General features: G+C 45.4%; 2 protein-coding genes across 2 annotated transcripts in view; both read right to left on the reverse strand.

The window, feature by feature from the left end:
• Positions 1–24,303, reverse strand: LOC134573679 (C-type lectin domain family 10 member A-like). The gene is made up of 6 exons (XM_063433461.1): positions 24,053–24,303; positions 21,709–21,821; positions 16,047–16,403; positions 1,100–1,251; positions 490–599; positions 1–182 (listed from the first exon to the last, which is right to left on the reverse strand). Exons 1-6 carry the CDS (start codon positions 24,301–24,303, stop codon positions 20–22), a joined length of 1,146 nt encoding a protein of 381 aa, XP_063289531.1. The 3' UTR covers positions 1–19.
• Positions 23,286–26,190, reverse strand: part of LOC134573031 (torsin-1A-like) — a 28,247-nt gene continuing 25,342 nt past the window's right edge. The window contains exon 5 of the mRNA XM_063432394.1: positions 23,286–25,199. Coding sequence (XP_063288464.1) covers positions 24,952–25,199 — 248 coding nt within the window. The 3' untranslated portion in view covers positions 23,286–24,951. The remainder of the gene's footprint in view (positions 25,200–26,190) is intronic.

The raw sequence follows: 26,190 nt of genomic DNA on the forward strand, positions 1-26,190 counted from the left end.
TTTCTTTTTTCTCTGAAACTTAGTTACTGAGCATGTCCCCATTGAGACTGAGCTGATAGGCATTATGCTCACATACTATATTATATGCTTTGAAACATTTGTCATCATTCCACCCTGTGCCAGGAGACAGAGTAACGCAATCTTCGTTCCCGGCATTGTTTGGCTGCTTCAAACTCCAGAATCTACAAAGACATAGATTAAACTATTAGCACAGGAACTATGTAAGCTGTAAAGACTATAGACAAAGACAATATCTGAGAAATGTTTACTACAGATAGGACACTTAGCTCACAGGTGTACCCGTGAGCTATCTCAAATGACTGGAAAACTAAATTAAGTGTGTCTTCGTCATAATGACTGCTAATGGTTTAATCAGAACCGTTACTTTTGTCCGAGTGTTTCTCCCTAAATGAATGGTCAAAGTCTTATTTCCAGCTGAGAGTTTTATGACCCTCTTCTCATAAAGTCTACCCCTCCCATGTCCCTTACGTGGTAGTTTTATCATAAGGGGTTCCATCCACCCAGCGCCAATCTCCTTCCAAATCACGATCTGATAGTCCAATCCAGGAGGTCTTCTTCACTAACCCCAGCATGAAATACTAGAATAGAAAAGATATGAAGAATGGTGATTATTATTGGGCAACCAGACTTATTTGAAGAAAGATTATAAATGAAACACACACATATCTATACATACTCATACCCCAGCCAGATGTGATTATTATACTCTCGATGTAAATTGATACCCAGCCACGTGTGGCTACTATACCCCTTATACATGCTGATACCATAGCCATATGTCACTGTTACACCCTCTATACATTCTGATACTCCACAGAAATGTGGCGACTGCACCCTCTATACATACCGATATCCCAGAGAGATGTGGATATTCTCTTATGCATCCTAAAATCATGCTAATTAAATTATAAAAACATATGCTCCTATACCTTTCTGTTCATGTTCTTTCATCTACACCACCATGTTTAATTATTTGTTGGATTTTGAGGGGCTGGGGTACTGTTGTTATACATTTAAGTAAGGGTACTTTGGACGCTGACCCCAAGAATAGGTAGTTGTTACAACACATGGATCCTACCTGCTTCTCAGCATTGTTGATCACAGCCAGATGGGCTCCTTTCCTGCGACACCATTGCATGCTCTCCTGCCAACTGAGAGCAGACGAAGACAGCAAATAACAGGACATATTGAAGAGCTGCCATCCAGGGGAGCAGTAGGGACACACCATACCTGCAATAGATGGGTTGGTATTTTCCTAAATACACATGATTTGACTTAGACACACACTTGATACATACAGAATTATTCAAGGAGTTGTGAGCAATTCAAAGTGATTTTCGAAGCGGTCTCACAGAATTTCCCAATCTGGCTATTTTGACCTGTACTGTGAATTCACTTTGAATTCATTCTTAATTCCTAACAAGTCACAATTTAGTGAATATTCTTGTCAGATAAAGAGAAATTGTTGCCACTTGGAAGCAAAAGTACTTAAAAGGAACACTACAGTATTAGGAATACAAACATGTATTCCTGACACTATAGTACTAATATTGCAGTTTAGATCCCCAGCAACCCTTGTTCCAGGTTATATTGATACCGGAGAAACTGACGGAAGCGAAGCACAGAGAGATGGACACAGGTTTCTTCAGGAAGGAAGAGATTCTTTATTGGATCACCGATCGGGACTCAGAGGGACTAGCGTCACCAAAATACAGCAAGTTCTGAGCCCCGGACAATAGTGCAGGCTCCTTATATAGGCACATAACTCCTCCCATATTAAGCTCCACCCGCACATTCTCTTGACCAATCAATACAAATAAGAATTAACTTCCTGCTTGACCGCATGGCCTGTCCAGCACAATGGAGGAGGGGAATACTATATCCTGTATTCTTGCACATGCTCCGTACACTACTGATCGTATCTTGCCTCGTGCAACCAACTGATCGATACGTCAGCATATGCACGTACACATGCCACGTGGTAATCTCGGCCTACTAAATTTATTTTTACCGAGATTCCACCACATTCCCCCCTTTGATGCCTCTTGATATTTCACAATTACTTGAGGCATCACTTAACCTTAGTTTGCATACACCGCAAGTTACCTTGAACCAGACCAGACTTATCTTATGATGTGAATCTTCAACACTCATCTTCCTGCATTGGTTCTCCCTGATCTAGAGCCTTATATTTATAAATTGCCATTATCTGTGCAGCAGCCTTCCTCTCTGCTATATTTTCTATCAGGCTTTGCACAGACCTAACTACTAAGGGTATAAGACACGGCAGGAGTAGACACAACATTAAAATCAATAGGACTCCACCTACCACTGCCTTAAGCCCTCCAAACCACTCATACCAGCTACCAAACCAACTACTTGGATTGTACCCTTTCCATACCTGAGTAGGCACATGCGCTAGTTTAACCATATGGCTAGTAAGCTCAGCTATTGCTTGCCCTTCGTCATCTATTTGAAGACAGCAATTGCTCAGGTTAAACTTCCCACATACACCTCCCTCTACTGCCAAAAGGTAATCCAAGGCTAATCTATTCTGGTAGACTGCTGTCCTCATCCTGGTATTATGCTTCGCTAGAAGATTGAGCGCTTGTGATGTCTCGTTAGTAATAATCTCAACCACCGCCTGTAATCTTATAATACGGTTGAGCATATAAATAGGGGTTCTATAACCAAAGGTACCATCTTCTGCCCACGTGGCTGGCCCATAATAATCTATAATACGCTGGGGAGGCCATTCATTATCTTCCCAGGCGCCTATCTCTATGGGTCCCCTTTTCTTCCTATGATTCACATCATACACTTTAACACCTAAAGTCTCACCTGTTTCAATAGGTAACAAGAAGAAGGATGGTTTAAGCATACCCAACACACATGCCCCTTCCCAGTCCTGTGGCAACTCCGAATAGGCTTTCTTACCACAGATCCAGTACAAATTTGCTGGGGCTCTCCAGGTAGATGTGATGGATAGGTCAAACCACACATCCTTTAAATTGGCGTATCTAGCAAACGGGTTAGATGGTTCTGAGACATTTGAAGCCGACCACCAAGTTGTATTCTTTGTATCATCATCATAAGCTTTTTGCCCTAGACAAGTTAATTCTCCTACAGAAGTATTATACATTATTCCTTTCCTTGCTATGCAAACATAACCTATGATGGAGGTCTTTAATCTCCACTCAGATTTACCTCTAACACTCATATGATAATCGGCTTGTGTAGATATTAGTTGGTCAACTGCCTCAGAACCGGACATTACCTCCTTTGCTTCCCAAGGCCATTGGTCTCCCATGTTAGTACCTCCACACACATAGCAGTTGGTAACATTAAGACTACCGGCAATACTTTCGGCTAAATCAATGAACAGGTTTTTAGCATTATGGGGGATCTTATTATCTATACTCATCTCTTCATAAAAGGAATGGTATACTTGATGAGTTTGGGAGGATACCGTATCAGTCTCTATCCCTATAAACAATACTGTCCCAGGATCTAAACCCGTCCCATATATTTGAAACCCAAATAAATTACCATACTTGTCTAAGAACTTGTCGGGGTTATTTATAAGTATATGGACTGGATTGCATTCCATAGACTTACAATATGGGCTGGTAGGCAACTTAGTCACTATCATGTCCTTGTCTACTGTCTGTCCCCAAGTTGCCCACCCCACACAAGACCAATATGGGCAAAAGTTATAATCTCTATTTGGGCATCTAGGACTCACATATTTATTTTTATTACTGGGACAAATATATTTATCGTTAGACCCATACGTCCTCTCCCATCTAAGATCCCCACATACATTCCACGGCTTTCTACCACTTGATATCGCCTTACATGCATCAAATAGCAGAACACCCGAAGAATGTACGGATTCTAACACCGTCTTATTAATTAGGGTCCCCTGAGGATCTCCATTCCTGAGAGTCAACCAAATTGTACGAGGTTGATACTCCGGACTGAAGCACTTAGGTTCTCCTACTCCTAAATGGCACACACTATATTCTATATTAAGGTATCTACATCTGGATACATCTCCTTTACACTCGTACTGTGAATGCCAAATTAGGGTTTGGGAAATATGGTTACCTGTTCTCGTAGTCTTAATGCATACCTCACAGCTAGGAGTGTCGGTACCTCCACCTTCCTGAATATAAAAACACACATAAATAAACATTATCATAAACACATCTTTCGTCGTCATCCTCAGTCTTCGTCCGTGCGAAGGCACCTCAGCTTCCAGGATGTAAGGGCTGCAGGGAATGGAGTTCTGCTCGTCTTCACAGGAGTCCCTTCGAGACTTTCCTGGCTTATACACTATACGTTGGTCGGACAGGCTTTATTATGGCCGTCTAAACACTCACTTCACCAAATCTCTGTAACAATAAAATTTGTAATCCACAAAGTTCCTCGTTACTCCGACTGAGTCGTGCGTTTTAACCGGATCTTGCAGGGATTCTCTGGATCTGCTGTAACTTGCCAAGAATCGACTGCTGCTGGTTTAACCCTGGAGTGATGTATCCACGGAGTCACTTCGGCTACTTTTATCGCTGTAGGGGTAGACAAAAGAACAACAGAACAAACATTTTAGCCAACTGATTCTTAATAGTTCTATTCATTCTCTCTACCTTACCAGAACTCTGGGGTCTATATGCAGTATGAAGCCTCCACTTTATACCAAGCATATGAGTCAGTTGTTGTAGGCACTGATGAACAAAAGCTGGACCATTGTCCGATCCTATAGAACAGGGTAGTCCGTATCGGGGTATTATTTCTCGTAACAGGAATCTCACAACTTCTCCTGCTTTCTCTGTACGAGTAGGACATGCTTCTACCCAGCCTGAATAGGTACACACAATTACCAGCAGGTAACGATGTCCACCCGATTTAGGCATCACTGTATAGTCAATTTGTAAATCGGACATGGGGAGTCCCCCCATAAACTGGACTCCTGGTGGCTTTACTGGTCCTTGTCTTGCATTATTTTTAGCACACGTTACACATCTTCGTACAATGGCCTGAGTCAAGTTGGACAATCTTGGTATGTAGAAATGTTTCCTGAGAGATTCTTCTGTACTGTCTCTCCCAGAATGTGTCCCGTTGTGATAATTTTGGACAATTTCTACCGCTAGTGATGCTGGAATGACTATTCTTCCATCTTCTAACTGATACCATTTGTTCTCCAAGTACTTTCCAGGTTCAGTCTTTAACCACTCCTCTTCTTGAGCTGTATAAACTGGAGTCCATTGAGACAGTGGAGTTGGTATTAGAGCAGCTATATGCCCCACATACTCCTGTCTTCCCGATTCAGCGGCACGCTTAGCTGTACTGTCTGCCATCCGATTTCCCTTGGTTACATCACCATCTCCTCTCAGATGCGCTCGACAATGTATGATACCGACTTCTTTTGGCTCCCACACTGCTTCCAATAGTTGTAGGATTTCAGCTGCATACTTGATTTCTTTGCCTTCTGAATTCAATAGTCCTCTTTCTTTATACAAAGCTCCGTGGGCATGAGTGGTTAAAAACGCATACTTGGAGTCCGTGTAGATGTTCACTCTTAAACCTTCAGCCAATTGTAACGCTCGTGTTAGTGCTATCAATTCTGCCTTTTGTGCTGATGTTCCTTTCGCCAGTGGCCGAGCTTCTATCACCTTGTCTATTGTTGTTACTGCATATCCTGCATAGCGGATCCCTTCTTTCACATAACTACTGCCGTCGGTGTAATATTGAACATCGGGGTTCTGAATGGGAAAATCACGAAGATCTGGTCTACTTGAAAATACTTCATCCATTACTTCCAAACAATCATGTTGACTTTCAGTAGGTTGTGGCAAAAGGGTAGCTGGATTTAAGGTGTTTACAGTCTCTAAATGCACTCTTGGGTTTTCACACAACATTGCTTGATACTTGGTCATACGGCTGTTACTAAACCAATGATTTCCTTTGTAATCCAACAACGTCTGTACTGCATGTGGGACTCGTACATAAAGTTCTTGACCCAGAGTGAGTTTATCGGCTTCAGCTACTAGCAGGGCGGCTGCAGCTACGGCTCTTAGACAAGGTGGAAGTCCGCTGGCCACTGCATCCAGTTGCTTAGACATGTAGGCAACAGGTCTTTGCCATGATCCCAAGTACTGTGTCAATACTCCCACAGCCATTCTTCTTTGCTCATGTACATACAGGTAGAATGGTCGTGTGTGATCAGGTAGACCTAATGCTGGGGCACTCATCAAAGCCTTCTTCACATCTTCAAATGCCGTTTGCTGTTCTTGAGTCCACAAGAAGGGGTCGTGCTCTGTACCTTTGATAGCTGCATACAGAGGTTTTGCCAGTATCGCGTAGCTGGGAATCCATATCCTACAGAAGCCTGCTGCCCCCAAGAATTCTCGCACTTGTCTTCTATTCTTGGGTATTGGTATTTGGCACACAGCTTCTTTTCTCTCTGGCCCCATAATTCTTTGACCTTCAGAGATATGGAATCCCAGATATTTGACAGTTGGCAAACACAACTGAGCCTTCCTTCTAGACACCTTGTATCCTGCCTTCCAGAGAATGTGTAGTAGATCGTGCGTTGCTTGCTGACATATTTCCTTTGTAACTGCTGCTATCAACAAGTCATCTACATATTGTAACAATACACACTCTCCTGGGATGGACTCGAAATCCAGTAGATCTTGGCTTAGAGCTTAACCAAATAGGGTAGGTGAATTTTTAAACCCTTGGGGCAGTCTTGTCCAAGTCATCTGGCGTTTCGAGCCCGTTACAGCATTTTCCCATTGGAAAGCGAAGATACATTGACTTTCTGCAGCAATTCGGAGGCAAAAGAAGGCATCTTTGAGATCTAAGACTGTGAAGTAAGTAGCCCCGCCCGGAATTAAAGCAAGCAGGTTATATGGATTGGGCACAACTGGATGTATACTAACAACCGCATCATTGACTGCTCTCAAGTCCTGTACAGGTCGATACTCATCTGTACCGGGCTTTTGAACAGGCAGCAATGGGGTGTTCCAGGGGGAAGTACAGAATTTTAGGATACCATACCGTATGAACTTATCCAGATAAGATTGGATGTTCTTCTTAGCCTTCTGCGGGATGTGGTATTGTCTTAGGCTCACTGGATAAACCCCTAGTTTTAGTTCAATTTTAATAGGTGGAATATTGCGGGCCAGTCCTGGTGGGTTGTTCTCTGCCCAAACTCCTGGTATGTTGAATAAGGATTCATCACTCCTAGGGTTTTGACTAGTCAACGCTGTATAAAGTCGCCACTCTTCTTCCTTTGGTACGGATAATGTCATAATACCTGAAGGTCCATTAAACTTTAAGGATGTTGTTCCATTTGGTAGGAACGTAATCTGCGCTTGTAACTTAGATAGCATATCACGTCCCAGCAATTGGACTGGACATTCAGGCATATAAAGGAATTGATGTTTTACTACGTGGCCGCCCAATGTACAGAGTCGACTTTTAAGAACCGGTTTTTCAGCACTTCTTCCAGTTGCTCCTATCACAGTAATAGTCCTTCCAGATGGAGGAGCAACTAGATTAGTCACCACTGAATGTTCAGCACCAGTGTCGATCATGAACACACTCCTTTTTCCCCCTATTGATACATCGACCATAGGCTCCGCTCGACCAAGGGGGATGGAGCCCGGTCGGTATCAATAGTCCTCCATGACCGTGTCAGCCAATCCTACAAAGTCCCTACCTTCTCTATCGCGGGACCTTTGCGCTGCTGGGAAATATCTATCTTCCCTAACACTTCCTCTGTTCCCATTGCTCCCTCTATTACCATTATTCCCTCCGGGACCTCCTCTACCTCTCGCTCTGCCTCTATAGTTTCCATAACCTGTCCTAGGTCTGTCTTTCTCATACTGTTCTCTTCGCGGACACTCATTCCTCCAATGCCCTTCTTCCCTACAGTATGCGCACTGATTTCTACTTAAAGGTTCCTCATTCCACTTACTATCGCCTCTGTCTGGGCCCCGTCTATCTACGCCTGCGATCGCTACCGCTAACATATCTGCCTTTCTACGCATCTTGCGCTCTTCCTCTTTCTTATTTTCTGTTTCCCTATTCATGTATACTTTATTCGCTACCTCCATTAGTTGGGTGATAGACATACCTGCAAACCCTTCTAACTTCTGTAGCTTGCGCTTAATATCTCTGTAAGCTTGGCTGACAAAGGCGGAGTTCACCATTCGGGAATTATCTGCGTCTTCCGGATTAAAGGGGGTATACAAGCAGTATGCCTCCAATAATCGGTCATAAAAGACACTGGGCGCTTCATCACTTTTCTGAATCACCTCAACTGTCTTCGACATATTAATGGCTTTCTTTCCTCCGGCTTTCATGCCAGCAATTATAGCGTCTCTATAGGCTCTGAGTTGAACCATATCAGCACCGTTTACATTCCAGTCGGGATCGGTGTTAGGATAATGTGTTGCGGCCCATGCTGATGGATTAGCTTGATTCAAAGCACGGGCTTTATCCTCTAGCGCTTTAATGGCTGCTTGATTAATTCTTGTCCTTTCCTCATTGTTAAACAAAGTCATTAATAACTGCTGGCAATCAGCCCATGTCGGGTTATGTGTCTGAACTATTGAGGTGAACAGATCAGTCATAGCTTGTGGTTTCTCAGTATACGAGGAATTGTGGGTCTTCCAGTTTAAGAGATCGGTTGTCGTGAATGGGACATATACGAAGACTGGGTCAGCATGTGCCATTTGACCTGCGGCATCGATATAGGCTGACCCGGGATTCAGACGAAGAGGCATCTGGTAATGTTTTAATTGTTGGGTACCGGTCAGTTGTCGGGTTTGTATGGGGCTACGTGGAGGGGCGTCAGTCATGGGTTCCAGTCGGGGAGAGATAGGGCATGAGGATGTGGGAGCTTGGTTTTGGGAAAAGGTAGTGAATAAAACACTTCGAGTCAAGCTAGAAGAAGCTTGACCGGAAGTCTGAAGTGGCGCCAAATCAGGATATTCAGATCTAATGGGGGTTGGCTCTGATTCCGGAAGGGGAGATTTAGTACGAGAGGGGGTGGATTCTGTACTGGAGGAGGAAGCGGAAGTGGATGAGGGCAATGAGGGGAGGGTTGCAGGACTTCCTGCATTTGCGTTACTTCCTCTTAAAGGAAAGTAAGGGGGCGGCAAAGGGATCTCGGACTCAGGGGGCGTGTCCAAAATGGGCCTAACACCAGTCCTAGTGGACAAACAAGTCCTAGCCACCATGAGGCGACATTGCTCCTCGTGGCACGTCTGGATCCATTTTGGCGAGTCATTTACGGCCTGTCTCCAACAATCAATATAAGGAAACTGTCCGTAAAGTTCAGGCCTACCTGATACAGCCACGTGTAAGCGCTGTACCAGAGTTGGATCCAAACTGCCACGTGGCGGCCATGCCGCAACCAAAGTAGGCCACTCCCTAGTACACAAAGTGACCAAACGTACAGGAGACATTTTAACCCCAAAATCACATTTTGTAAATCCCTTTTTAAAATTCTTCACCATACAACCTAAGGGATCCGGAATCGTTGACTGCGACGCGCCCATACTTAACAATGGAACGTCGTCGACAACGAATACTATACACGCGTACTATTCAACAGTCACACCCGTTTCCTCTGGCAACAGCACCACGTGGTACGGTTACCAAGTGAAACGTACACAATAACACAATAAACACTCAGGGAATTCCCGTACACACACAGCTGTTACACCAGTCACTATATAATTAATATTATGCCCTTTGGCGAAACTATACAGTCACCCACGCTATAATTCTCTATATATGAATTACCCGTCTATAACACACCCCAGTAACATCGTCTTTTACAAATAGCGGTTACAGTACGGTTAGCATAGGTCAAAGCACAATTTAAGGTCACAATACAATTATTAGTGGTTATGGTGTTAAACATGCAATGGACGACAGTGATTAGTACTTATATACAGTGTCAGTAAATATACAGGGTTATGGTACCGTGCACTATAATACAGCAACACACTATTAACACTCTCGCTAGACGGCTGAGCTCGCGCTATCTAACAAGATATACACTTTACTAAACAATCTTTAACACATTTACAATTCCCAACTAAACTATTGGCCAGTACCTTGAATGGACTACCTAAAAACAATCTACATACGTTTTGGTTAGCCACACTGCCCAAGCACCACATATAGCGAGCTAGAGGACCGAATTTACACAGACGCCTCTTAGTCGATAACTATCAAAAATCTAGTGGGTTCCAAATTTACACGCCTTCCCACTTAGCCAAGATAGGTTGAGAGCTAGCGAACCGAATTTACACAGACGCCGCTTAGTCTCCCGGTCCCTCCGACCTAGCGAACAAAATATACACCCTAGAACGCTAGTCTAGACAAGACACCGGTGTCCGGCTAGGGCTATTTACACCAGAACCCCGCCTGACTAAAAAATCAAACGGTCTGACTAAAGAGCGTTCGATCGAGCGGTGCGCCTTCGCTCCTTACCTCCGACAGAGGGGGCAGATTCCATACACAGATTTAAACCCCTTTTGGGCCTACCGCACAATCGGTATACCCCTAGTGGGTCTGCCGTCTAAAACAGCAGTTGTCTTACCTCCTCGTTCCTGAACCTGAGTTCACACTCATCGACGGGGACACCCCAGCACTTCTTACGTTGAGGCCGATGATCTCCTGGACAACAGACCAGTGGCGCCGAGACGAAGGGAGGTCCACGCAGAAGTTCAGGGGTGCAGCCGTAGAGAACGTGGGCAAAGATAGACCGTCTCACGCCTCTGCCTCTCAGCTACCGTTGAACGATGAGTTTCCCGGCCAATGCACCAAATGATACCGGAGAAACTGACGGAAGCGAAGCACAGAGAGATGGACACAGGTTTCTTCAGGAAGGAAGAGATTCTTTATTGGATCACCGATCGGGACTCAGAGGGACTAACGTCACCAAAATACAGCAAGTTCTGAGCCCCGGACAATAGTGCAGGCTCCTTATATAGGCACATAACTCCTCCCATATTAAGCTCCACCCGCACATTCTCTTGACCAATCAATACAAATAAGAATTAACTTCCTGCTTGACCGCATGGCCTGTCCAGCACAATGGAGGAGGGGAATACTATATCCTGTATTCTTGCACATGCTCCGTACACTACTGATCGTATCTTGCCTCGTGCAACCAACTGATCGATACGTCAGCATATGCACGTACACATGCCACGTGGTAATCTAGGCCTACTAAATTTATTTTTACCGAGATTCCACCACAATATAGGTGTTTTACTTACCTTTTTCCAGGGCTGCCCAGGTCTCGTCGTGACTGACTCCAGACCCGCTTGACTTCCTTGGCTGAGATCATGAAACTGGATGATCTCAGCCAATCCAATGCTTTTCTATAGGAAAGCATTGTAAGGCTATCGTGCATACGCAGCCCTGCATTAATTAGCATCTCCTCATAGAGATGTATTGAATCAATGCATCTCTATGCGGAGCGTTCAACTCCATGCAGAGTGTCCAGGAAGCACCTCTAGTGGCAGTCTGCGTGCCAGACTCTTAAGGAGTTCCTAGGGAGCAATGTGAACACTGCCTTTTCTCTGAAAAGGCAGCGTTTAACCCCTTAAGGACCAAACTTCTGGAATAAAAGGGAATCATGACATGTCACACATGTCATGTGTCCTTAAGGAGTTAAATAAAAATGCCTGCAGGGACATACTATACTCACCAGAACAACTACATTAAGCTGTAGTTGTTCTTATGACTACAGTGTCCTTTTAAAGACTCCCTTCTGTCTAAGGAACCAAATACTATTCATTTAAAACTACAATCTATTAAACAGAGGAAGAGGTTTACAAGCTTTCACCAGTTGTTTTGATAAATGCTACCCAAGCTTTCATTCTGAACTACATGACCTGGGTTGTACACCCAGCAGGTTATACACTGATGTACTTATTACAATATACATATGTGGATCATCATCTACCAGTTTACTTTTCATCATTTGCCTGTTTAAATGACGGCCTAAATTTCTGCTATTGGCTGCTTCCTGTCTCTCAATATAGCAGAGCATCTTTCGGGTGTGTACTGTTAGTATGGCTCCAGCCATATAGTTTCTACTGCTTTTCTAATTACCAGTCTCAAAATCTCTAATCCCTACCCAACTACCAGTCTCACAATCTCTAATTCTTACCCAACTACCAGTCTCACAATCTCTAATTCCTACCCAACTACCAGTCTCACAATCTCTAATTCCTACCCAACTACCAGTCTCACAATCTCTAATTCTTACCCAACTACCAGTCTCACAATCTCTAATTCCTACCCAACTACCAGTCTCACAATCTCTAATTCCTACCCAACTACCAGTCTCACAATCTCTAATTCTTACCCAACTACCAGTCTCACAATTTCTAATGCTTACCCAACTACAATTTCTACTATATGTCCAACTTCCAGTCGAATGGCTTGCATTGCCTGTCAAACTACCAGTCGTACAGCCTCCACTACTTCCTGTCTAACTACCAGTCGAATGTCTGCCATTGCATCCAACTACCAAACAGTTTAAAACTTTCTGTCTAACATTCAAATGGCCTATATTGCCTCTCAAACTAATAGTTGTACAGCTTCTACATCCAGTCCATCAACAAGTCGAATGGCCTCCATTGCCTGTCTAACTACTAGTTGAATGGACTCCATTGCCTCTCAAACTAATAGTCGTACAGTCTCCACATCCTGACTATCAACAGGTCGAATGGCCTCCATTACCTGTCCAACTACCAGTTAAATGGCCTCCATTACCTGTCCAACTACCAGTTGAATGGCCTCTGTTGCCTGTCAAACAACCAGTTGTGCAGCCTCCACTTCTTGTCTAACTGCCAGTTGCAGTGCGCCCCCTTCCTGTCATAATCTCTGTGGCCTTTCCAACTACCAGTTAAATGGCTTTCACTGCATGTCACACTACTAGCAGTACATCCTTCACTTCCTGTCCACCTACCAGACTCACAGCCTCCACTGCCTTTTAACTATCAACCACACAACCTCTCATAGGCATGCGCAGCCTGTTGCATTAGGGTGTGCACCCTAAAGCACAAACACACGCCGCGTGTATATGTATTTTTATATACACATACATACATACATACATATATATATATATATATATATACACACACACAAATACACGTAGGTGCAGTGTGTGTGATTGTGAGCGGTGCAGCGTGTAAGGGGTGCAGTGTGTGTGATTGCGAGGGGTACAGTGTGGTGTAATTGTGAAGGGTGCAGTGTGTGATTGTGAGGGGTACAGTGTATGTAATTGTAAGGGGTACAGTTTGTGTAATTGTGAGGGATTCAGTGTGTGTGGGGTACAGTGTGTATGATTGTGAGGGGTACAGTGTATGTAATTGTAAGGGGTACAGTTTGTGTAATTGTGAGGGATTCAGTGTGTGTGGGGTACAGTGTGTATGATTGTGAGGGGTGCACTGTGTGGGCGACAGGGGTTAGGAGGGTGGAAGGGCAGCGACAGGGGTTAGGGGGGTAGAGGGACAGGAGGTAGCGGGGTAGACGGTTAGTGACAGGGGTTAGGGGGTAGTAACAGGGATTAGGGGTAGTGACAGGGGTTAGGGGGATAGAGGGGTAGTGACAGGGGTTGGGGTAGAGGGGCAGTGACAGGGGGTGGGGGAGTGGATGGGCAGTAACAGGGGTTAAGGGGGGTGGAGAGGCAGTGACATGGGTTAGGGAGGTAGAGGGGCAGTGACGGATTAGGGAGGTAGAGGAGCAGTGACAGGGGGTGGGGTGGGAGTGGAGAGGTAGTGACAGTGGTTGGGGGTGGAGAGGCAGTGACATAGGTTAGGGAGGTAGAGGGGCAATGACAGGGGTTAGAGGGGTAGTGACAGGGGTTGGGGGGTAGAGGGGCAGTGACAGGGGTTGGGGGGGTAGAGGGGCAGTGACAGGGGTTGGGGGGTAAAGGAGCAGTGACAGGGGTTAGGGGGGTAGAGACAGGGGTTGGGGGGTACTGACAGGGGTTAGGGGGGTTAGTGACAGGGATTGGGGGTGTAGTGACAGGAGTTAGGGGGTAGAGGGGCAGTGACAGGGGTTGGAGAGGCAGTGACATGGGTTAGGGGGTAGAGGGGCAGTGACAGGGGTTAGTGGGTAGTGACAGGGGTTAGAGAGATAGTGACAGGGGTTAGGGGGTAGTGACAGGGGTTAGGGGGGTAAAGGGGCAGTGACAGGGGTTAGGGGGGTAGAGTGGTAGTGACAGGGGTTGGGGGGGTAGTGACAGGGATTAGGGGGTAGAGGGGCAGTGATAGGGGTTGGGGGGTAGTGACAGGGGTTGGGGGGTAGAGGGGTATTGACTGGGGTTAGGGGGGGTAGTGACAGGAGTTAAGGGGGTAGAGGGGCAGTGACATGGGTTGGGGGTGGAGAGGCAGTGACAGGGGTTAGGGGGTAGTGACAGGGGTTAGAGGGGTAGTGACAGGGGTTAGAGGGGTAGTGACAGGGGTTAGAGGGGTAGTGACAGGGGTTAGAGGGGTAGTGACAGGGGTTAGAGGGGTAGTGACAGGGGTTAGAGGGGTAGTGACAGGGGTTAGAGGGGGTAGTGACAGTGGTTAGGGGGTAGTGACAGAGGTTAGGGGGTAGTGACAGGGGTTAGGGGGGTAGAGGGGCAGTGACAGGGGTTGGGGGGGTGGAGAGGCAGTGACATGGGTTAGTGACAGGGGTTAGTGACAGGGGTTAGAGGGGTAGTGACAGGGGTAGTGGAGAAGTGGCATGGTGGGGGGGGGGGCGCAGTGGGTGGGTTTAAATACCTGCCCTGGTGGTCCAGTGGGCGCCCTCTCTCTTCAGTCTGCAGCTCCGCCGGGAGTGAGCTGCAGACCACATGGTGAGTCTCGCGATCTCCAGGCAGAGTGTTGCCGCGGCAACGCTCTGACATGCTGGAGATCGCGAGACACCTCAGTCTGCAGCTCACTCCCGGTGTTCTATCATTGTGCTATACCCAGTCAGATTTCTATACCCTCGTCACTTCCGGGGAGGGGAATCAGCTGGATCCTGTGCTGCACATGCGTGCTAGCACTCCTGCTACTCCTCCACAGCCAGGTCCTGGAAGGTAAGTAAAACTAGTTTTACACTTTCATTATAGTTAGTGCATTCACTAAGCTTAGGCACACGGGACATTTAGGATTAAGTGAGGGTTCAAATTAGGGTTAGGTAAGTGATTCTAACCTCTCTCACTCTCTATTCTTACCCTAACCCTTGGGGTAAGGGTTAAAATAAAGTGTGAGAAATCACTATTTAGTGATATTCCCCTATTGTGAAATATCACTAAATGTGAACAAGTCCCTAATCCTAACCCTAATTTGAACCCTAACATTAACCCTAAATGTCCTAAGCTTAGTGAATGCACTAACTATAATGAAAGTGTAAAACTAGTTTTACTTACCTTCCAGGACCTGGCTGTGGAGGAGTAGCAGGAGTGCTAGCACGCATGTGCAGCACAGGATCCAGCTGATTCCCCTCCCCGGAAGTGACGAGGGTATAGAAATCTGATGGGGTATATCACAATTATAGAACACCGGCAGAGCTACAGACTGAGGCTGGATCTCCGTCAGGGCAGACGGACAGGAGGGGCCACGCTCCCGGCGGCATTTTGGGCAAGCCGCCAGGCCCCCTCCTGTGTCGGGTCCTCGGTCATAGACCGAGGACCCGACATGTTAGTCTGCCCAAAGGTAGTGCAGCACGGAGGTGTGATTAGGGTATGCCCAGGCAACCTCTACTACTTTACTATCAGCCATATATTTTCACTGCTGTCCAGATTAGTCAACTAAGCTTCCTCGCCTTTTCAACTATCAACAATGCAGTCGGTCTATATTGCAGCCAGAAAGCCTTCACTGTCTGTCCAGATTATTTTTTTCCCTACAAAGTGACAGCACCATGTTTCGTGTGGTAGATACACTTGAGAAAGCCTCATTTTGAGACACATTTGCGCCAACTGTGCATATAGCTTCCACGCTCACTGGCAATCTTTAGATCCCCTTGCTTGCAGTTCTCTAGAAGGATGCTCTTGCGAGGCACAAGGAGGTGATTCTCTTTCAGGTACGTATACTGTTCCTCCAGTAGACTAAAGTTCTCGTTTATGACCTTTAATCCCTGTTCCAGATTTTCAATCGCCTGCAGGTGTTGTGTCTGGTTGTACAGCAGCAAGGACAGAGTGTTTTCCCTCAGAAAAGTGTGTTCCTGCCATAATGAGGATAGGTTTGTGTGCAAAACGTTGCTGAGCTCCTTCTCCTCCTGTAGGAACTCCGACAAGTAACTCTGGTTCATGCGCAGCTCCTCCTCTAGGTCTCTGCTAACCTTGACATCGACCTTTAGATCTGAGCACAAAGACAGAGTAAGGGTGTAGAAGGCGGTGTTAGATATGGTGAACAAAACTTGTAATAAGGTTATATAACAAATACAATCTGTTTTGGGGGGTTTGGAGTTAAAGGGAAACTATAGTTCGCTCCCCCCATGGTACAGAAGGTGTTAAAAACCCCTTCTATCACTTACCTGCGTCCAGCACCGAAGTACCTCAGCGCTGATTCAGGTTCGACCTCTGCTCCTTCCCTGCTGACATCAGACAGCGGAGGGACCTCATGTGCATGCACTTTATTATTTCCCCCATAGGAAAAAATGTATAATTCTTTCCTATGGGGTTTTGGGTGATGCTCGATGTCCTCAGTGTGAGGACATCCAGAGTCAGTTAGGCAACCAAAAGTCGTCTAACGACCCTGAAGTCCCTCTAGTGCAGTGATGGCGAATCTGTGGCACGCCGGGCCCTCTCTGTGGGCACGCGGCCATAGGTTTGCCATCACTGCAGAGTGGGCGCCTGCCTACTCTGCTTCCGTGTCGGGAGGATCGGAAGCAGGGGGGAGGGATCGAGGTAGCAGCTCTCCTGTCCTCCCGTGAGCTGTGTGGAGCGTTGCCGTGCGTTACCATGGCAACGCTCCACACAGCATCGCGTGGGAGGACAGGAGAGCTGCAAGACCTGTCCTGCATACCACCACCGGACCACCAGGGATGGCTGTGTTCCTTCCGGGAAGGGAAGGATACTGATTTAATAAATATTTTATATATTTCAACTCCTCCCCCCACACACAGCACCCCTACCCACAGCAACCCTACCCCCCCCACACAGCACCCTTTCCCCCAAACACACACAGCACCCTACCCCCCCCCACACACACAGCACCCTACCCTACCCCCCCACACACACAGCACCCTACCCTACCCCCCCACACACACAGCACCCTACCCTACCCCCCCACACACACAGCACCCTACCCTACCCCCCCACACACACAGCACCCTACCCTACCCCCCCACACACACAGCACCCTACCCTACCCCCCCACACACACAGCACCCTACCCTACCCCCCCACACACACAGCACCCTACCCTACCCCCCCACACACACAGCACCCTACCCCCCCCACACACACAGCACCCTACCCCCCCCACACACACACAGCACCCTACCCCCCCCACACACACACAGCACCCTACCCCCCCCACACACACACAGCACCCTACCCCCCCACACACACAGCACCCTACCCCCCCCACACACACAGCACCCTACCCCCCCCACACACACAGCTCCCTACCCCCCCCACACACACAGCACCCTACCCCCCCACACACAGCACCCCAACCCCCCACACACACAGCACCCCAACCCCCCACACACACCATTACACACAGACACATACACTGCACCCCTCAATGCAGTATATGTGTGTGTTCAGCAGTCTTTATGTATTCAGCAGACTGCATGCGTGTATTCAGCAGACTGCATGCGTGTATTCAGCAGACTGCATGCGTGTATTCAGCAGACTGCATGCGTGTATTCAGCAGACTGCATGCGTGTATTCAGCAGACTGCATGCGTGTATTCAGCAGACTGCATGCGTGTATTCAGCAGACTGCATGCGTGTATTCAGCAGACTGCATGCGTGTATTCAGCAGACTGCATGCGTGTATTCAGCAGACTGCGTACTCAGCAGTGTGAGTGTATTTAGCGGACTGTGTGTGTATTTAGCAGTCTGTCTGTGTCTCGGTGTGTGTATGTATTAAGCAGTTGGTGTGTGAATGTGTTCAGCAGTCTGTGTGTATGTATTGCATTTGTTGGAGATACTAATATAAGCTTAATTTACCGTATATACTCGAGTATAAGCCGACCCGAATATAAGCCGAGGCCCCTAATTTTATCCCAAAAAACTGGGAAAACTTATTGACTCGAGTATAAGACTAGGGTGGGAAATGCAGCAGCTACTGGTAAATTTCTAAATAAAATTAGATCCTAAAAAAAATATATTAATTGAATATTTATTTACAGTGTGTGTATAATGAATGCAGTGTGTGCGTATGTGTGTGTGTATGAGTGCAGCGTGTGTGTGCATGAATGCAGTGTGTGTGTGTATGAATGCAGTGTGTGAATGCAGTGTGTGCAGGGCCGGTGCAAGGATATTTGCCGCCGTAGGCAAAACATTTTTTGCCGCCCCCTCCCCCCCCCCCATATGTCCTGACTTCCCCTCCTCCTCCCTCAGTGGTCCTTACCTCCCCACCCCCATGTTCCTTCACTCCCCCCCCCCCAGTGGTCCTGACTCACCCCTCCCCTAGTGGTCCTTACCCTCCCCTCCCCTAGTGGTCCTTACTTCCCCCTCCCCTCCCATAGTGGTCCTTATCCCACCCCCTCCCTCTCATAGTGGTCCTTATCCCCCTTCTCCCTCCCCCATAGTGTTCCTTATCCCCCCCCATCCCTCCCATAGTGGTCCATATACCCCCCCCTCCCTCCCATAGTGGTCCTTATCCCACCCCCTCCCATAGTGGTCCTTATACCCCCCCTCCCTCCCATAGTGGTCCTTATACCCCCCCCCCTCCCATAGTGGTCCTTATACCTCCCTCCCTCCCATAGTGGTCCTTATCCCCCCCCTCCCTCCCATAGTGGTCCTTATCCCCCCCCTCCCTCCCATAGTGGTCCTTATCCCCCCCCTCCCTCCCATAGTGGTCCTTATCCCCCCCCTCCCTCCCATAGTGGTCCTTATCCCCCCCCTCCCTCCCATAGTGGTCCTTATCCCTCCCCCTCCCTCCCATAGTGGTCCTTATCCCTCCCCCTCCCTCCCATAGTGGTCCTTATCCCCCCCCCTCCCTCCCATAGTGGTCCTTATCCCCCCCCCTCCCTCCCATAGTGGTCCTTATCCCCCCCCCTCCCTCCCATAGTGGTCCTTATCCCCCCCCCTCCCTCCCATAGTGGTCCTTATCCCCCCCCCTCCCTCCCATAGTGGTCCTTATCCCCCCCCCTCCCTCCCATAGTGGTCCTTATCCCCCCCCCTCCCTCCCATAGTGGTCCTTATCCCCCCCCTCCCTCCCATAGTGGTCCTTATCCCCCCCCTCCCTCCCATAGTGGTCCTTATCCCCCCCCTCCCTCCCATAGCGGTCCTTATCCCCCCCCTCCCTCCCATAGCGGTCCTTATACCCCCCCTCCCTCCCATAGTGGTCCTTATACCCCCCCCCTCCCTCCCATAGCGGTCCTTATACCCCCCTCCCCCTCCCATAGTGGTCCTTATACCCCTTTTTTTTGTTATTATTAATTTTTTTTTATTATTATTATTTTTTTATTATTATTTCTTATTTTATTTATAAAAAAAAAAATTCGTCCCCCCTCCCTGCTTGATATATGGCAGGGAGGGGGGCTCTCCTTCCCTGGTGGTCCAGTGGCAGTTCAGTGGGGGGAGAGGGGGGCTGGCAGAGCTGTACTTACCTGTCCTGCAGCTCCTGTCAGCTCTCTCCTCCTCTGCGCCGTCCGTTCTGCTCTTCTGTCAGCTCCCAGTGTAAATCTCGCGAGAGCCGCGGCTCTCGCGAGATTTACACTGGGAGCTGACCGAGGTGCTGACCGGACACGCAGAGGAGGAGAGAGCTGACAGGAGCTGCAGGACAGGTAAGTACAGCTCTGCCAGCCCCCCTCTCCCCCCAGTCTGTATTATGGCAATGCAAATTGCCATAATACAGACCTTGACTCGAGTATAAGCCGAGTTGGGGTTTTTCAGCCCAAAAAATGGGCTGAAAAACTCGGCTTATACTCGAGTATATACGGTATATAATTATTTAAAATTCGTATAATTTAACTCTCTGTTGTGTTCTTCTTTTAAAACAAAAGTTGTTAACTGTACGAGTAGTTTTTTCTAAACATAAACCTCAGTATTCAGGTTTAATTGCCATGCTGGCACTTTGAGGGAAAAAAAAGTTGGCATGTATTGCGGTTTGGGCACTCAGGCTCAAAAAGGTTCGCCATCACTGCTCTAGTGGCTGTTTGGTAGACAGGACTAGAGGTGGCGTAAAGGCAATTATTATAGTTTATTAAAAACTGCAATAATTACTTTTACAGAGATAAAGGAACCTGGGATACTTGCACTAAAAAAAAATCCAAAACAACAAACAAACAAACAAACCAATAATAAAACCATTATATGCTGCTATGCTTGTAGAGGTTTTCATTTCCTGCACAACAGCACCCAAGAGCTATCTACTAAAGTGTATCCTAATTTGGTATCCTCAAATAGGCAATCCCACGTCAGCATACCAAATTAGGGAGCTATCTACTAAAAAGATGTAAGAGCACAAAAAAAATATATATATTTTTTTTTTCCCTTAAATTTGCTCTTTTAGATGCTTATTAGAGGAGTCCCAAATGTGGTACCCTTAATTATGGCAAACCCATGTAAGGATAGTAAATTAGGGAGCTATCTACAGCTGAAAGACCAAAATTAAGAGAAAAAAAAAAGGCCCTTTAAAAAAAAAAAAATTCCTTGCATTTTCAGTTACTTAAAGGGACATTATAGTCACAAGAAAAACTAAAAAGGCAGTGTTTACATTGTCCCTGAGGAACACCTCCAGTGGCCACTCCTCAGATGGCTACTAGAGGTGCTTCCTAGGTCAGTGCTGCACAGTGTGTTACAGTGCGCTCTGCATGGAGACGCTGAACTTTCCTCACATAGATGCATTGATTCAATACATCTCTATGAGGAGGTGCTGATTGGCCAAGCTAGCGTTTGGGCCAGCCTCCTTGCTAATTTCAGCCAATCCAATGCTGATGTCAGCAAGGTGGTGGTTCCGGGGAGCTGGAAATAAGGTAAGTTTTATTACCTTTTAAAGGAGCTAAGGGAGGCGTGGGGGGGGGCAAGCTACCTAAATGTTGGTTTTAACACAATGGGGTGAGGAATACATGTTTGTGTTCCTCACCCTATAGTGTTCCTTTAATAGATAAAGTCCCTTATTTACTATCCTTAAGAAAATTACTGGATCCGAAAGTTTTTGGATCAATTTGTTAAAAAAACATTTTTGCCAATTTTGGATGCTACCAAATATGAAATTCGGAAATTTCAGAAATTCAGATGAAATCCGATCCATCAGAGTCCGAATGTACATGTTTAAGTAGCAAATTGAATGTTTAATTGTTGCTTTGCTTCGCTGCCATTTATGACACTAAATCTTTGCCACAGAAAACAAATATTTGTATCTAGAGTCAACACAGAAAATATGTTTAGATATTAATTGAGATTGGAGACAGAATCAAAAGAGTTAAAGCTTTATATGGGAGATAATATACTATAAAATGTTTATGGAAAAGGTGAACTCACAAAGTAACAGCAAAGAGACGCAGACAGTCAGTAACAGGATATTTAAAGTTAGGCTTCCAACCAACAGGCGTTGATGGGTCAATTTTAGTCCTTTCCCAATGTTCAGGCAAATGCTAGAAGGCAAATAAAAACAACAAAAGCATCACAAATACAGCCTTTTTAATGCAGAAAAATGATAAAAGTACAAGAAAGAGGGACTTGGCATATAATGGAGTCATTCACAAAACAGAACCCTGTGACGAGTCAAATCGGGCGCACAAACCATAAAACGCATAAACCAAGGATGCTTTCCAAGGTCAGCATGCAGACAGTTTTGTATTCAATAAAGACTTCTGCCAGTTTTGTCAAAATATATATTCTTTATTAACAAGTTTACAGGAACAGTAGACTAAGACAAGATTTTCATGATGTCAAAGTAGTTAAAAGTTGGTTTTAACCCCATATTTACATTGTTCAAGTAACAATGAATACACACAGTGCGGGTTAATGTATTACATTCACACAATTTGTCTTGCAAAAACATGTTGATCGAATATCCTTATATACAGCTACCCCAACTGCAGAGGCAGGGAGAGGTAAAAAATATCCTTTCACTACGAACTCATCTTAGTACTGATAATACGAACAGTCTCAAGTTTACAGCTTTGTAAACATTCTTAAAAAGAAGGCACAGGAACATGTAAAACATGATTGCACCATAAGATCAAACAAGTGTAAATTAAAATAATAATGTTGGCGGACTACAAATGCCAGATGGCTGGACGAGAATTTTGGGGATTGCAGTCCAAACAACTGATGTTTGGCATCCCTTCTTCATAAGCCTGTAATACTTCAACTGCGGATGGCAGAGTCTTCTGACCTTCAATGTGGGTAAAATAAGTATCGTACATTAACTATGTAGCATTTACACAATACACACAATACACTGTAATGAACCGAATGAGGGATGCTTGCTTGCTCTGTGCTGGGGAGAGTGCCAACAGATTCTACTTACAGGAATGTGTTCAAATGTTTTACTTCTTATAGACTTCAAACATTTGCACATATCTAATTGTGTATCTGGATAATTCACTAAAATATGAAGTGTCAGGAAGTCAAAGGGAATTTCAAATTTTAGGCGAAAAAATTATGACTTTTTCCATATTCCATTATTTGGCCTACAATTTAAAACGCCTTTTGAATTCCTGACAATTCACACTTTAGTTAATAAACCTGTATATAATTTTAGGTTCCTTGTCCTGTCTATAATTGAAATATAAAATAACCACAGTCACTCCTAGGGTATTCTCCCCTCCTTTCCCCCCCACCCGTATGATAAAAGTTGAAGAAAAAAAATTGTCTCTTTGCACACCTTACCCCTTTGTGTCTCTCCTTACCTGGACTCCCCTTTTGTGGCTTTCCTTATACCCCCTTTTGTATGTGTTTTCATATTCCGATAACCAGCTGTGGGTGTCACTCCTTTCCCCCTTACCCTCTTTTGTATGCTCCCCACTTGTCCAACTGACAGGGCTGCTCCATGCTCCTGCATTTGAGGTGAATAGAGAAATGGTTGGATATGATATCCAATCCCCACTGCCACTGGAGTGGCCCTGCCAGACTAGACATAGGAACATGAAGACCCTCTACCACAGACCTGCTCTCCACACTACAAAGCTCATATTTTCTTTCCTGTCACCTGGGAAGATTTGCCTCAAACCTGCCTATTTGTATGCAACTGATGATCACATAATCTGGGGTTATCTGAGATATATATTTAATCTATACATTGTGCAATGGAAATTGCCAGCAAAATATACACTTTGCCTTAGAGCATAACCAGCAAGATGTACACATAATAATGACTGGGGGGCTCAATCCTAAATTACGCTTCACATTGAAATGTAAACAGCTACATGAGCCAACAACATTAGACCAAAAAAGAGTCAAGTTAGAGTGGTGAATAAACCTTCCATGGTTTAAGCTGTGCGTCCCCCTTTAGATTGTATCCCTGTGTGCGCATTGTTTTAGGCATCAATAATTGTATTTTTTTTGTAAGTTTTGTTCCCCACATAATACAGCAATGCTGTGAATGTTGGTTATGTTACCAAAACAAGTAAAACATGTTATTCATATTATAATTTACACATTTCACATAATATTTACACCTTAATATCAATGTATTCCGTCTGTTTGGACCTAAAAATATGTTTGGCACAAAGAAGCACCTGATAAGAGCGTCTTTAGGTGCAAACACGGCATTTAGAAAAAGTGAGCCACGCACAATTTGGATTGGCCTGTTACACCTTGGGGTGCAGTTTTGACAAATCATATTATACAGAAAACACAAGATTAGGAAGTCACTCACAATGTCCTGCTAGGATCGTCATTAGAATCTGGTCGCTTATTCTCAGAGTTGCATCGTACCAGGGCTGCCAACTTCATAAACTCAAGCTGCGCATAAATATCCATTTCCCGTCTATTGTCATTGTCTGACCTGACTGTGCCCAGCGGCAAAGTTGTGGCATTATTATCTGCCTCCCTATCCCACTGCACCATCCATGATCTTTTCTTCCTCTCTCTGTCTGCCATCTTCTGATTCAAATGACTTTTCCACATGTCCTTGGTCAATCGCTTCTTCCGTCCCTCACTGTCACTGATACACAGTTGCAACTTTACTTCGGTTATTGTTCGCCCAAAATAAACTTCTCACCCCCACACGTTCTGCACACAAATTCAAAATGAAGATGAAGCAGGTATTTTTCCTCAATTCCACACAAAACCTGTGAATGATTCATTGATTTTGTACAGGATAATACTGTACAATTTGCCTATCATATAAAAGTTAAGGATAAAAAAGGGTGGGGTGACAGAGCTACCTTACTTTGCTGCTAAATCTCAGGACATAATGAATAATACCAGCCTACTATTCTTCTGGGGGAAAAAAAATGTAAAGTACGCACATCACGTGCTCATTCTTAAAAGGCGATTTCTAAAAATTAATTTAAGCATTAGAGGAACTGGAGGCCACTTGGGACAGACCATTACAAATATACGATTTATCACAAGGTCTTTGCATAATTAACAAAAGTCGTATGGGACAAAAAAAAGTTCATTATCTTTTTAGTTTGTGATAAGCCTTCAATGTCACAAGGACATGTGGCACTTGACACAGTCTTACATACATATTGGCACACAAAGCCAACATCCCTTCATCATTTTATAAAAGAGTTAAAATCCATAGCCAGCCAGTGTATAGACTGCTATTCATCCCAGGTAATATTCCAGTTTAGCGCAGATCACTTTGCAGCCCTTCACAGAGAAAACCTTTTCATCCTTAGGGTAATAAGTCATGTCATTGGCAACCTTGGAGACAGTGTCTTCCTCAATAATGTAACCACGGTCCAAGAGTGCTCTTCTGATACACATCTTCACATGCTGGAGCTCCAATGGTAGAAAAGGGACAAAAAAATCAATGAGGTGGTGGGAAATCAGGCTGCTGTGCCAAAATCCTCCTGTAGATAGAAAAGACATGTCATTACTCAATAGGTAGCAGCCTGAAGGTGCAGAATGAGAGTTAACAGTCTCACTGCTCAATTCTCTGCCATTTAGGCAATCACTTTGTTTATACAGCACTAGCCACACCTCCCTGCACGTGACTTGCAAAGCCTTCCTAAACACTTCCTGTAAAGAGTAATTTAATGTTTACACTTTATTGCAAATTCTGTTTAATTTAGAATGTCTTATCTCATACTCTGCCAATAGCTCGCTAGACCCTGCAGGAGCCTACTGTGTGTGATTAAAGTTCAATTTACAGAGCAGGACATTTTAAAGTTAGTTACTTTAGATTGAAAATTAAACCATTTTGTTTTCATGCAGTCTGTGCAAGTCACAGCTGGGGATGTGTGGCTAGGGCTGCATAAACAAAATCAAAAGTGAATTCACTTTTAAATTAAAATTGAGCAGTTAAAATAGAGAGGCATGATCTATACACAAAATCTGCATCATTAAGCTGAAGTTGATTTGGTCACTATAGCGTCCCTTGAACTCTTAAAAAAAAACACAGGAAATGATTCAGTCAATCAAGACACTCACTTAAATGGTTACTCCACCCAAAAACTAGTATTTTCATAAAACATTGATTTTGGTTAGAGTAACCCTTTCTGCCTAACCCAAGTTCCAAGACCAAGTTCTCATCTCAGCCTGATCCTCCTTGGCTGATGTCTCAGAGACAGAGAGGATGAACTTATCAGGGGGACTTAGCTGCGAATGCCCTGGAACAATTTTCGGCATGAAAACCTTGCTTTTCCCGGTCGGTCCTCCAGCGGCACTTAGCCGCGATTCTAAGGAACTGTTTTGGGCATGGGACCATGCCTATGACTTCCATACACTTTCTGAACCCGTGATCTGATCCGGGTGATTTTAGGATATATAGTTCAACCAGATCAGGGCTATCAAGGGAAGTATGGGGGATATGCTGTGTTTTGGGGGTACTTATGGGACTTT

Source organism: Pelobates fuscus, chromosome 9 (assembly GCF_036172605.1).
Source record: "Pelobates fuscus isolate aPelFus1 chromosome 9, aPelFus1.pri, whole genome shotgun sequence".
In the NCBI taxonomy this organism is placed as follows: domain Eukaryota; kingdom Metazoa; phylum Chordata; class Amphibia; order Anura; family Pelobatidae; genus Pelobates; species Pelobates fuscus.